Source organism: Canis lupus, chromosome 16, assembly GCF_048164855.1.
Source record: "Canis lupus baileyi chromosome 16, mCanLup2.hap1, whole genome shotgun sequence".
NCBI lineage: Eukaryota > Metazoa > Chordata > Mammalia > Carnivora > Canidae > Canis > Canis lupus.
Genome location: NC_132853.1, coordinates 5070535 through 5084841, shown reverse-complemented (window position 1 = coordinate 5084841; position 14307 = coordinate 5070535). Strand labels below are relative to the sequence as shown.

At 41.9% G+C, this 14307-nt stretch overlaps 1 protein-coding gene across 5 annotated transcripts in view; it reads right to left on the bottom strand.

Moving 5' to 3' along the window:
* GARNL3 (GTPase activating Rap/RanGAP domain like 3) overlaps nucleotides 1-14307 on the bottom strand; it is a 146528-nt gene that overhangs the window by 59185 nt on the left and 73036 nt on the right. For 4 of the 5 annotated variants that reach the window (XM_072777984.1, XM_072777987.1, XM_072777988.1 and 1 more), the window contains 2 exons: nucleotides 8130-8235; nucleotides 6675-6793 (listed from right to left, as the gene is read on the bottom strand). In XM_072777984.1, the coding sequence (XP_072634085.1) occupies nucleotides 6675-6793; nucleotides 8130-8235 (225 nt within the window). The remainder of the gene's footprint in view (nucleotides 1-6674; nucleotides 6794-8129; nucleotides 8236-14307) is intronic. The other variant, XM_072777983.1, reaches the window with a different exon arrangement.

The window sequence follows — 14307 nt, the reverse complement described above, 5'->3', positions numbered from 1 at the left end:
AACCAGTAATCTCACCCCTACTCCAGGTTGGGTGTGTGTCTTTCCAGCTAACCATCAGAAGTTGTACTAGACAGAATCCTTCTTATGGGTTCTCTATTAGCCAATGTAGTTTACATTACAGAGATTTTAGAAGATTTCCAATACAGAGAAATATTATGAGGGGACTAGGCATTTTCAAATTCCCCATAACCTACCCATTGAAACCAGAGCTATTTTGGTGGCCTTGCTTTTTTGCTGGCCCTGGCCTACCTTACTACTGTGGTCACCTGTATGGGATGCCAACTCTTCTAGAAGAGGGTCTTGAATCTGACTTTGCTCAATCCCTACCTTGGCTACTTTTTCTTCTCACAAGCATACCAAATGCAGTTTTAAAGAGAAGCCAATGGCAGCCCGAGGGGGGAATGTATGGAATAGGAGAGGATCCAGCCCCTGCCTGGCTGATGGTTACATCTTCATAAGCTGCCTCCATGGATGTGGAACTCCAGGCTCAGGGGTCTGTGGATGTGTATTTTTCTTAACCACAAACTGGCAAAACTCTTTCTCCTCATCTTCTCCCTTTTGTAGCTTTGCAGAGTTGCTCTGCAACAGAAAACACCTCTCAGTACTGTTTTCCAGTGGGACGAACAGATGCATAGTCAGAGTCAAGTACATGTACATATCAGGCAACCAAGCAATCACTGCAAGGATATGGAAGTGCATGTCAGACATTATTCCCTCTGTGTGGCAGGTCTGTGTGTGTGTGAGAGAGTGTGTGCGCGTGCATGAAGGAGAACCAGTGTCTATAAAGCTGTTGTAATGATTGCACCTGAGTAGTTGGACTTTGAGCCTCTTCTTTGTTCTAGCTGCATTGTCTGGATGGAATTTGTACGCTAAGTGTGAGGTTTTTTTTTTTTTTTTTAAGTCTTTTCTTTGTGTTTAGAAGAAACACAACAGAGATAGACAAAAGTCTTTAAATCAGGGTTTAGACATTTAGCGATTTGTCTGTTTTAGAACAAAATGTGATCTCAGAGGGTGCCTGGGGGGCTCGGTTGGTTAAGTGTTTGCCTTTGGCTCAGGTCATGATCATGGGGTCCTGGGATCGAGTCCCACATGGGGCTCCCTGCTCAGTGGGGTATCTGCTTCTCCCTCTCCTTTTGCCTGCCACTCCCCCAGCTTGTGTTCACTCTTTCTGTCAAATAAATAAATAAAATCTTTTTAAAAAGTGCAAGCTCATGGCAGAGGCACATGCTTCTTTGGATTTCCTGTGGCGTTCAGCACTAGTTGGGGGCTTCACAACTGACCCCTCCTGCTGAGCTCTGCTTTTTCAGCGCCTCACATCCTTTAAGCACTGCCACTTGTAGTTGGTGGTAAATGCTTGCCCGCCCTGGCTCACAGTTACAGGCTCTGGAGAGCCTGGCACTTCTCAACAGAAGGGGACTTACGCATTCCGCCAGCCCCCCTGCCTTCAAAGGAGCCTGGGCTCCAAGTCAGTTCTCCCTGGCTTCTCCTAATACCAGCAAGAGGAGTCCCAAAGCTCCTCATTTGTCTTGTCTTTGTTGTTCCTTCTTCCTGGAATGCTCTCCACCTGCCCCTTGCCCCACTCTTTATGCAGCTAGTTCTCTTTCCTCCTGCAGGTTTCTTTAAATGTCACCTCCTTGAAAAAGTTTTCCTGTGTTCTCTGACCTGAAGTTGGTCTCATTCTGCCTTTGTTTCCTTCAGAGTGCTTACCACAATTTATAATGGAAAAGAGACAACATCTTTAGAAATTAAAATAAGCAAAATTCCCCCGCTGTATCTGCCCCCCCACCCCCGTACCTGGTAACCTGCTACAGCCTGAAGGAAGAAGACAGGACATTGACAAAATCCTATCCAGAGAGGTGGCAGAAGTACGACTACCCTTTCTTGTTTGGTGGAAGGCAGGCAGGCAGACAAACTGAGAGGTTAGATGCCAGGGTCCTTGATTCTGCCATTCAGAGGGCAGGCCGCAAAGAAGGTGAGGGACACTGCAAATATAGCAAGATAGGACCTGGAGGCACCTAAGAACATCTGGACTCACTTCCTGGGCATGGCCTTCTGTAGGAATCTCGAAGTCCAGGTAGAACCTGTTTGAACCTGATGAGGCACAGTAACTCAGCAGCTTCATGCATGGATGGTCAGCAAGATTAGAAACATAAGCCTAAAGCAATGCTTCTCTGCCCCTGCCCATCTGCCCCGTGCTTACAGGCAAAGTGCCAGTGAGAGGGGACAGAGCTGAGAGGCTCAGTGACTAAGTGACTAGCAGAGACCTGGGATCAGGTCACAGAGGTCACAGTGTACATTGACTTCACTGGGAGGGGCAAATGGCTGGGACCCTGGATTCAGTGATGGGTACTTTCCAGCGACCCTAAAAGGCCAGAGGGGACCAGTTACCTCTCAGTGGCTGCTAGTTCAGAGACCAGATCAGCCACTCTACAACAGAACCCAGAAAAAAACCCTGAGTGCCCCATGTGGACTCAAGGTCCTCTTCTCCTGCCTCCATGAGATCTCACAAGCCCTGTCCCCATGAACCCAAATAGCAGCTTCAAGAGGGGGAGGGGAAAGACATTGGAAAGACTATTTGTCCAAAAGAGACAGTTATCCAAAGAGAATATTTAAAACAGAGAGCCTGGAATAGTGTAATTAGCAAATATTAAATAAATAAGTTAAAAAAAACCCAGGCCAGTGGGGAGCCTGCTTCTCTCTTTCCTTCTCCCCGCTGCCACTGCTCAGACTCTCTCTCCCTATCTCTCTCTCTCTCTCTCAAATAAATAAATAAAATCTTAAAAGAAAAAAAAAGCCAGAAAACAAGTCTTCCAGGTGCAGAAGATAAGAGGCTTTGGACAAGGGCAGGATCACTTCTTATTTGGTGAATGTGGGAAGACTGTCATATGTGTCCTCGAGAACAACTGGCAGAAAGACCATCCACTGGAAAAAGAACAGTCTCTTCAATAAATGGTGCTGGGAAAATTGGACAGCCACGTGCAGAAGAATGAAACTGGACCATTCTCTTATACCATACACAAAGATAAACTCAAAATGGGTGAAAGATCTAAATGTGAGACAAGATTCCATCAAAATCCTAGAGGAGAACACAGGCAACACCCTTTTTGAACTTGGCCACAGCAACTTCTTGCAAGATACATCTATAAGGCAGCCTGGGTGGCTTAGTGGTTTAGCACTGCCTTCAGCTCAGGGCCTGATCCTGGGGACCTGGGATCAAGTCCCATGTCGGGCTCCCTGCATGGAGCCTGCTTCTCCCTCTGCCTCTTTATCTGTGTCTCTCATAAATAAATAAAGTTTTTAAAAGATACATCTATGAAGGCAAGGGAAACAAAAGCAAAAATGAACTACTGGTACTTAATCAAGATAAAAAGCTTTTGCACAGCAAAAGAAACAGTCCACAAAACTAAAAGACAACCTACAGAATGGGAGAAGATATTTGCAAATGACATATCAGATAAAGGGCTAGTATCTAAGATCTATAAAGAACTTATTAAACTCAACACCCAAGAAACAAACAGTCCAATCATGAAATGGGCAAAAGACATGAACAGAAATTTCACCAAAGAAGACATAGACATGGCCAACAAGCGCATGAGAAAATGCTCCTCATCACTTGCCATCAGGGAAATACATATCAAAACCACAATGAGATACCACTTCACACCAGTATGAATGGTGAAAATTAACAAGACAGGAAACAACAAATGTTGGAGAGGATGTGGGGAAAGGGGAACTCTCTTGCACTGTTGGTGGGAATGTGAACTGGTACAGCCACTCTGGAAAACTGTGTGGAGGTTCCTCAAAGGGTTAAAAATAGAGCTACCCTACGACCCAGCAATTGCACTGCTGGGGGCTTACCCCAAAGATATAGATGCAGTGAAAAACTGAGACACTGCACCCCAATGTTTATAGCAGCAATGTCCACAATAGCCAAACTGTGGAAGGAGCCTCAGTGTCCACTGACAGATGAACGGATAAAGAAGATGTGGTCTATATATACAATGGAATACTAGCCATTAGAATACTCATAGCCAACAAATAGCCATACAAATACTCATACTCAATAGCCAACAAATACTCATCATTTGCTTCAATGTGGATGGAACTGGTATTATGCTGAGTGAAGTAAGTCAATTGGAGGACAATCATCATATGGTTTCACTCATACGGGGAATATAAAAAATAGTGAAAGGGATCATAGGCGAAAGGAGAGAAAATGAGTGGGAAAAAATCAGAGAGGGTGACAAAACATGAGAGACTCCTAACTCTGGGAAACGAACAAGCAGTAGTGGAAAGGGAGGTGAGCGGGGGGATGGGGTGACTGGGTGACGGGCACTGAGGGGGGCACTTGACAGGATGAGTACTGGGTGTTATACTTTATGTTGGCAAATCAAACTCCAATAAAAAATATACAAAAAAAAAAAAGAAGAACAACTTGCACAGTTCTCCAATGTTATCTTCATACACTTGTGTATTAACTCTGCTTCAGGACAGCTTTGCTGATGGCAAGACCAACCCCCATTTCAGTGGCATGGGGAGAGAGGAGAGAGCCAAAAACCCTTCTGCAGGGAATCATCCATGAGTAAGAGCTAACTTGGTTTTACATTAGATTTTTCCCCTAAATCTGCTTAAAAAGAGAAAAATTTCTGAAACATAACATGGACATTTATATAAACATAACATGGACATTTATCTGTGCCAACAGAGCACATGGGTTAGACTGGACTTTGGTGTCATTCATTCATTCATTCAGTTAATACTTCTTGAGCTACTTCTATGTGTCAGGTACCAGGCCAGGTGAGAACAAAACAGTTACGTCCCCTACCTTCATAGAGCTCATAGTCTAGAGAGAGAAACAGCGTGAGTCAAAGAATTACATGCAAAATTAATTATGTACAGCGCTGACAGCTCGCATACAGTCCTGCCTTCTGCTTGGCCTGCCACCGCCTGGCATATGGCCTTAGTCACGTCATTTAACCCCCCTAAAGCACAATCATACCTATTGAGATAATGCATTTGGAAGACTTAGTATAGTATGTGGCATATAGTAAGTGCTCAAAAATGTTAAGATTTACTGTTAGTACTATCACTATTTTTAATCATCAGAAAAAGTTCCTAACTACAATTTACTCTAATGGTTTCTAGAAATTCTTTCTGGGTTTTTTGAAGTTGCTGTATATGTATGCATGCATGCAAATGTGTTTATGTACATGAGCACATAAAAAATGTGTTCGTATATGTGTGTGTATAAAAAATTACTGTTTCTTAAAGTGTATGTAAAAATATTACTGTTTTTTAAAAAGTGTATATAAAAAATTACTGTTTAAGTTTTTGTATTCATTCCCCAAAAGATGTATGTAGCAATTTTTGAGATACTGTGTTGTTGAGATAAAAATCAGCATGCAATGATTAAGTAATGGCTCTCAACAAATGCATCCATAAACCAAGATTCCGAGGCTCCTGGGTAGCTCAGTGGTTAAACATCTGCCTTCGGCTCAGGGCGTGATCCCAGAGTCCTGGCATCAAGTCCTGCATTGGGCTCCCTGCAGGGAGCCTGCTTCTCCCTCTGCCTCTTTCTGTCTCTCATGAATAAGTAAATAAAATCTTAAAAAAAAAAAAAACCTCCACCCAAGACTACCACATAATAGGACTAATGTTTTCTGAGTGTAGTTTATCTCATTGCTTCTTAATTATACACTGTACTCATTGATTCAAGAGTAAAATGTTCTATCCTTCAGGTGTCTAAGCCATTTAAGATTTGATGATTTGGGACATAGTGTAATGTGGATTTTCAAACAAGATCTCACTTAATATAGTCCTCAGCACCTGTGAATCACAGCCGAGAACTTTCCCTAGTTTACAAAGAAGAAAATGGAGCATTAGCAATTTTCCCAAACTGACATTAATGAATTTGGTACTGATGTAATTTGACCCTGGTTTGCTTAACTCCAAACCCTTTGCTCTTTCCAGTGTCCATAAGCCTATGAAAAAATTCTCTGGGAAGCAAAGGGAAATAAAGCCTAAGGAAAGAAAATAATGAGAAAAGGTTAAAAGGTGATAGATGGAGATCAACTGTAAGAATTACTAGAAAAAATTGGAAAAGAAAAGTAGCAGTGATAGTGAACGTAAGAGAATTTTCCTGAGCTACAGGGATGCCCGCATTCCTGAGTTGAAAGGATTTGCCTTCATTCAGTTCACTGCTGTCAGATCCCACCACGGAGTGGAGGTACCTGCCTTGTTAAGTCTCCAGTCATTTTTCTACCTCAAAAAACTGACGAAAGGGGCTAAGTTTCAGAGGAATTCTAGAGGCTCAGCCAATTTAGTGTTTGACTGAATGGCCCAGGGAAACAGGATACAGGGCTGTATCCCTGTAATAGTATTATATTCTTCCAATAAATTTTGGGTTTTAGTTGAAGGTGAGCCAGCTGATCAGTTTGTCTTAGTAATGGCTAAGATTAATACTCAAAATATACTTCTGTATTCCACTGGCCAGAGACTGAGGAAAAGGTTTGTATGGGAGATCTTGTGGTTACACGCAGAGCTTGAAGGCCCTACCTCTAAACGATCCAAACTTAAAGAACCTCATAGAAGAAGGCTCACCTGAACCACTCGGACTATGACACTAATCAAACTCTGAGTGGTGGCGATGCTCCAGGTGCAAGCCAGGTACTTACTGTTTTCCTCCAAAGAATTGCTCGGTATTGAGGGACACGCTGATTGTTTTGATCAGAAAGGGTCACAGACAGGAAGAAGGGGCTCTTCTCTGCATCGTTTCCAATGTAGTTCTGATGGACTGGAAAAGAGACAGCTTTAGAACAGGGAGGATACGCTGGTTCTTCCAGACACTTTCTCCTTCCCATGTGAGCAGGGAACAAGAATCCCAAACCCAGCTGGGGAAAGAACCTGATCACACCCTCCCATTCCTCTTAGCAGTGATTCGATCAGAAATGAACATGAGCTCAATTCTGGCCAATGAGACAGGAGGAGAAATGCATCGAGAGGTTTCTAGAAAGGCTTCCTCACTCCTGAAGATGGCCTTCTCCTTCCTCTGGACATGGCAGTGTCTAGAAGTGCTGCCTGTAAGTGCTGTAACCACTTTGTAACCCTGGGGAGGGCCAGCCTTGATGGCACCACTGAGCCTCTGAATCTACCAACTCCTGAGCCTGCCTTACCTCTGAGTTTCTTGGCATCTGAACAGATTGCACCAGTTTTCTCTAAAGTCACTACTGCTCTGGGCACTATGCTTTCAAGCATTTGGGAGGATAACAACTTTTCCACCGAATTCCTTCTTTATAAAGAAATATGCCTTGTCCAGTAAGCAAACTTCTTAGAATAAAACAGTATCAGATTTTTAAAAAGACATCATATGGGTCTGATAACTCTCATTGTATATAGTCTCCAGAATCACATCTTCTATAAACACATGCATTAGCCTGATAAGCAATTTATCTACCTACTCTCTTATCCTGCACCAGTGATTATTTTCCCATTCCCAGTCTCTTCTGTTGTTAGCTACAGTTCCATTTTCCACCTTCCCATATATGTTCACCTGAGCCCTTCACTTTAAATGTACACCACTATTAATGAATGAGTTCTTGCTTTGTGCCAGGCTTAGCTGTTTCTCCAGCATATCTCATTGAAACTCCTGTTCAAACCTACCTGGTATATAAAAGTAATACCTCCACTCTAGAGATAAAGAAATAAATCTCAGAGAAGTGGAGAGTGACTGGGGTAAGGTCCTGTGGTTAAGAATGGCAGAACCAGGATCCAGACCTATTTCAGAGTCAGGACAATGTGTCTCTAGTTCCATAGTGGCCCTGGAGCTCAGGTATCCACTTATTTGCTTCATTGTCTTGAATTAAGTATTCAAAACCCACTATAGACAGGACACTTGTCTTGTTAGGTCTAAAGTTGTTTTCTACCCTGCAAATTCTTATGTCTCAAATAGCTATTATCCTAGTGAAAATCCTAGGGCCGAGACTGAATTATATCTTTAAATCTACAAAGCTTACTATTAACCTGACATTAATGTCCCTAAACTGGTAGGGACACCAGAAAAAAAATCACATCAACATTTGATTTTCATTTTGAATATTCTTTCTTCCCAACCACCATAATGGCATAGTTACCTTGTCCTAAAAAATACTTGAAATACCATCTGGTGTGGTACTCTGGGTTCTCTAAGTGCACGTCTGTTCTTCGCCATGTACCTGGCAGAGCAGTTGTATTCTGTAACTGAACAAAATTGTGCCATTAAGAGGCATATTCAGAAAGTAAACAAGAAGTGGCCAATGAACCAGAGGCCAAAGTCATTGTCAAAACCATACAAAAAGGGATGTACCCGCATATTCTCATTAGAAAAGACAACACATCCACATCATAGAAGCATTGTGAAGGTTCTTGGGGTATAGGAAAAAGAACTGAGCGAACCAGTGGGTTCAGCTCTTTCCACCTTCAGTATAACGAAGTTTCTCTCCTTTCTGGTCCGAAGCTTCCAAATATTTGGGAGATGGTGCCCCCTAGAGGCACGCCCTTCTGTTTGGTACCCTGGTAACAGCTTTCACCTGGAATACATCTCTGCAGACTCTTTATTGGAGCTCATATTTTTTTGTTGAATTTTTAAAATTTGTCATGAAATAACACAATTAATGGGGAAATTATGGATAAACATAATGAATAATCTGAATCCTTTCTCAAAAGGTAGTCACACTATGAATGATTTGGTATGGTTTCCTCTCATTTTTTCCTACATGTACATACCTACGTATGTTTCTTACCAAAATGCAATCATACTGAAACTCCACTGACATCTACTTTGTGCCATGTGTATACGGCAGAATACTTGGAACATATTCCAATTCCGACATGCCTCTGGTGATTTACTAGATGTTTGTGGTCACTTGCTTTACCATGTTCAATTCCACGCTTATAAAGAGGCCATTCTCAGGAATCAATATCAAATTTTACTGAAAGTTTTTTGGCAACTATTGAGAGAATATGTTAAATGGGGGAAAATTATAGTAATGTAATGAATTATACTACTGGCTCTTCTGATGCTGAATGGTCCTCAAATTTCTGGGATATATCCTACTAGGTAATGGTATACAGTATTCTTTTGATACATTACTGGATTAAAAAAATTATGTATCATAATTTTTAGTGAGATGGAAATTATAGGTTTCTTTTCTGTAAGTATTTCCACCAGGGTATTTTTAGGGTTATATTACTTATAGAGTGAATTAGGATGCTGTCTTTCTCATGCTCTGGAAATGCTGACACTCAGAGAAAGAGCTTTCAGGGCCAAGCACCAGGACAAGCACTTCATATACATTAGCTCCATAGCATCTTTAGGACCAACTTTAGGACATAGGTTTTATTTCAGATGAAAAAAGTGAGGCTGGGACATTTAAGCTACGCTGCTTAAGACTGCCAAGCTCATAAGCAGTGGAGCTGAAACCGAGTCAGTGCCAATTTAAGAGGACTGGTTTTTTCTTTTGAAAAATTTTAATCATTACGTCATTGTCTGTCTTTTTATGTTCTGCCCTTTTACTCTTCAAAGAGTAAAAAGTAGGTTATGTTTCTTAGCATTATTGTGCCTTTATTGAATTTTCTTGAATTAAAAAAACCAGCTACTGATTATATATATATATATATATTTTTTAATTTGGAAATAATTTTGAGTTTACATAAAAGTTGGAAGAATAGGACTGCAAAGATCATCTGTATACCCTTTATCAGATTTACCTACTGTTAATATTTTATCCCATTTATTAATTTGCTCACTGTCTACACAAATTTTTTCTGAACCATTTATGACTAAAACACACAAATAATAGCCCTTTATCCCTAAATGCCTCACTGTGTATTTCCCAAGAACAGAGATATCTTCTTACATAACCACAATACAGCTTTACCAACTTTTATAAATTTAACATCGATATGGTACCTCTAATCTACCATCTGTATTCTAATTTTGTCAATTGACTTAAAAATTCCATTTAAAGTATCTTCCCTCTTGAGGACAGGATGATTGTGTTATCATTTCTCTAGATTCCCTTCATCTTGGGACACTTGGGTGGCTCAGTAGTTGAGCATCTGCCTTTGGCCCAGGGCGTGATCCCCAAGGCCTGGAATTGAGTCCTGCATCGGGCTTCCTGCATGGAGCCTGCTTCTCCCTCTGCCTGTGTCTCTCATGAATGAATGAATGAATAAATAAATAAATAAATTCCCTTCATCTGGAACATTCCACAGACTCTGTCCTTTACAAGACTGACATTTGTAAAGAATATAGCACATATTTCCCCTCTTCTTTTTAAAAATCAAGCATGACTCATTCTGGGTTTGTCTGATGTTTCCCCATGATGAGGTTCAGGCTATGTATACCTGGTCGGGATGCTACACAAATGGTACTTGTCCCTCTCAGCTTATCATATTTCAAGACCTTTATCTGTTCCTCATTGGTGATACTAATGTTGATCCCCTGTTCAAGATGTTGCCTCTTAGTTTTGAACTTTTGGTGTGGCTCAAGAAGAGCACATGATTGGATTTTGTTCCCGGTAGAATTTCTGGATGATTCATTGTCAACACTATTCACTTTATAATCATAAACCACTGGCAGTGCTGATCCATAGTCTGCTATGCCCGGGGCAGCAGGCAGCTGTGGTATGACATTGGGGTCCACCAGCCAGCATCAGGCATCAGCTGACCAGATACAGGTGGGGTCCAGCTCAGCCTTAGCCAGTCAGATGCCATCATGGTCTGTGCCATTGTCCCAAGGCCCTAGATCCTTGGTATCAACAGCAGAGCTGGGAGAGGAGACTCTGAGGGAACCAGGACACTTAGGCCTCTTGAACTTCCCAGATTTGCGTGGCACAGCACCAGAGCTTAGCTCTGTGCTTCTAGATTTGTTAAAATGTTACTCATGGGCCCATTCTAGACTCCTTCGCGGGATCTCTGTGGGTGGTGCCCTAGAATCTGCAATTTTACAAGCATACCAAGTGATTCCGAGGAACACTGAACTTTGAGAAGCAGTGCTCTATGCCAGGGGATCTAAAAGAATCCAGGGCAGGCATGAGCTTGAGTAAAGAAAAAAATGTTTATTTCCCTAACTTCTAATTAAAATGTAGCATTTCTTGGGGTGTCTGGTTGGCTCCGTCAGTAGAGCATGGGATTCCTGATCTCAGGATTTTAAGTTTGAGCCCTATGTTGGGAGTAGAGATTATTTAAAAATAAAATCTTTAAAAAAATGTGTTTCTTTCAATTACGTATGTATGCAAGAAAACCCCAACAAAATGCAACTACAGTAGAACAGAGCTGGTAACCATGTCTCTCTCTCTCTCCTCAAACACACACACAAACCAGATATTTTCAGAACTCATTATAGTGACTGCAGATATCCTGAATACTGTTTACAATCTCCACTGTTCAAAACTGCAGGAGCTGTAAGCCTACTGCTGTATTTATTTAATGTGCTGATAAAAAAGGACATATATTACTGTGTCAAAAATTAGGTTAAAAAATCAGTCTGGGGGATCCCTGGGTGGCGCAGCGGTTTGGCGCCTGCCTTTGGCCCAGGGCGTGATCCTGGAGACCCAGGATCGAATCCCATGTCGGGCTCCCGGTGCATGGAGCCTGCTTCTCCCTCTGCCTGTGTCTCCGCCTCTCTCTCTCTCTCTCTCTCTCTGTGTGACTATCATAAAAAAAAAAAAAAAAAAAAATCAGTCTGATTCCTTCCCTCCCTCTCTCCCTCCCTCCCTGACTTCCTTCCTTCCTTCCTTCCTTCCTTCCTTCCTTCCTTCCTTCCTTCCTTCCTTCCTTCCTTTTTACAGAGCATGTGGGAGGTGGGGCGGGCGGGGAGGCAGAGGGAGAGAGAATCTTAAATAGGCTCCATGCTGGGTGTGAGCCTGATGTGGGACTCGATCTCACCACCCTGAGGTCATGACCTGAAATCAAAAATTGGACACTAACTGGCTGAGCCACCCTGGCACCCCTCCAATAACTGTTTCAACACAACTGTTTTCCTTTGTAATCCTATGTTTTTGTTTTATGCATTCAAAAATACTCTGAGAAGGGGTCTACAGGCTTCACAGATTGCCAAGGGGGTTAAAGGACATAAAAACTGACCCCCATACTCTAGATCTTCTGAAATACTGAGTCTGCTTCCCCTACCGCTCTCCCAGAGGTCTGAACACTGGCAACCACAGGATGGAGAAACACAGAGAGAGGTGGTATGCCCCTTGGAGGAGCATCTATCTCAGAGTTAGGGGCCTGACTTTGGCTGGTAGCATGCCCCATATATCCATCAAGTACAAAGTGTCAATTATGAGGTTTTTAAATGACCAAAGAGCTGCCTACTTAACCTCTGTCTTCACTGAATCCTTAACTAAAATGGGGGTGGAGGATGGGGGGTGGGAGAGCCAACACCAAAAAAGTTATGAGTCTCACAGAGTGAGAGACTTCTTGTCCATGGTTAAAATCACATATGATGAGGTGTAAAGACAAGAACAAATGCAGGAACTGACAAAGAAAGGAGATTAAAGCAAAGAAACAAAACAAGAAGCACCCCCTGGCCAAGACTGGAACTGTCAGAATGACTCCAAAAATGAGTACCAGTTTCTGATGATAATAAATACCGGAAGTAGACAGTAAAGGGCACAAATTTCGAGTAAATGATTTTTCAAATATGTATACACCCTCATAACCCCTCCCTGGATCAAGCCAGAAAATATTTGTGGTACCCCAGAAGGCTCCTTCACTCCTTTGCCCAGTCAGTGCCCAATCATATCCTGAAAAGCAACCATTATCTTGACTTCTATAACCACTATTCGTGTTACTTGCACTTGAACTTCATAGAAATGAAATCATATTTTGTGTATTTATTCGAGTCGAGTTTGTCTTTTAGCATCACGCCTGTGATGTTCATCCCCTTGGGGATGTGGCAACAGTTCGGTCTCTTCTGCTGCCATGTAGCAGTACCCACCCCCAGTATGAACACTACGGTGTATGTATTCATTCTCCAGTTGATGGACATATGGGCTCTTTCCAGTTTGGGGTCATTAGGAATAAAGTCATAGAACATTCTTGTGTCTGTCTTTTGGTGGACATAAGCACTCATGGCTGTTGGGTATGCATCCCCCGAGGAGGGACCAGGGGAGGCAGATGTTCTGTTTTAGTAGATATGGCCAAACTTTCAAAGGGGATGAGCCAACCTACACTATTAGCAAGATGTGGAGAGTTCTAGTTGCTCCTCGTCCTCTGGCTAGCTCTTTAGCATTTCAGGGATTTTCCTTTTAGCGGTTCTAGAGTGGGCATAGTAATGCCTAATCATGGCTTTAATTTTGCAATAAACCTTACTTCTTTTTAAGTATGACTTATTTTACAGAGGACTTTGGAGATATGGAAGCTTCATCTACAACTTTTAAGGTGACAATGACACCAGAATGCTTCATTTATTTGACATCAACAAGCAAGTTTGGAGGAAAGACTCTGATGGGCACATTTGCCAGACAACTAAAGATTAACATTGCAAACGCCCAGAGTTATTTTTGTGCCCTTTTAGACACATGTTTGCTAGAAGGTATTATGAAGAGTAATAAACTCAAATTATTCTATGCTGCAGACATGCCTTGAACATGCCCACAGTGTTAAATGAGTCCTGAGACTAAGAAATCCTGAATCACTCCTGCATCAAATTCCAAAGCCTGAAATAGCTTCTTGTCTCCTTCATTGTCTTTTTTTTTTTTTTTTTTTTTTAAGATTTTATTTGAGAGAGAGAGAGAGAGAGAGTAGAAGGGAAGGGGGAGGAAGAAGCAGACTCCTTGCTGAGTGTGAAGCCCGACATGGGGCTCCATTTCAGGACCCTGAGATCATGACTTGAGCTGAAACCAAGAGTTCGACCCTTAACCAACTGAACCACCCAGGCGCCCCTTCACTTTATTTTTTTTTTAAATCCCATTTATACTTGTGGGATGTGAAGGAGGAGGACTGAGCAAATCTGCCAGGATATTTTGAGGAGAATGTAATCAAAATCTACACATAACACCCTCATTTTATCTGAATGTTCGCTGATGTTCAACTTTAAGCAGGCGATCTACACAACACACTTGGACTACAGATGAGACCCCTGGTCTTATATAACACCTGGGAGTTTTTATGGTCTTTTCCAGAGTGTGTTCAATTAATGAGACGATGCATTTAAATGGACTTTACTTCAGTTTCTAGTTTAAATTGCTGAGAGAATGCTGGCAGCAAAGAAGATGGATTTAAAAAAAGATACACTAAAAACTTTTGAATTGCAAATGCAAATAA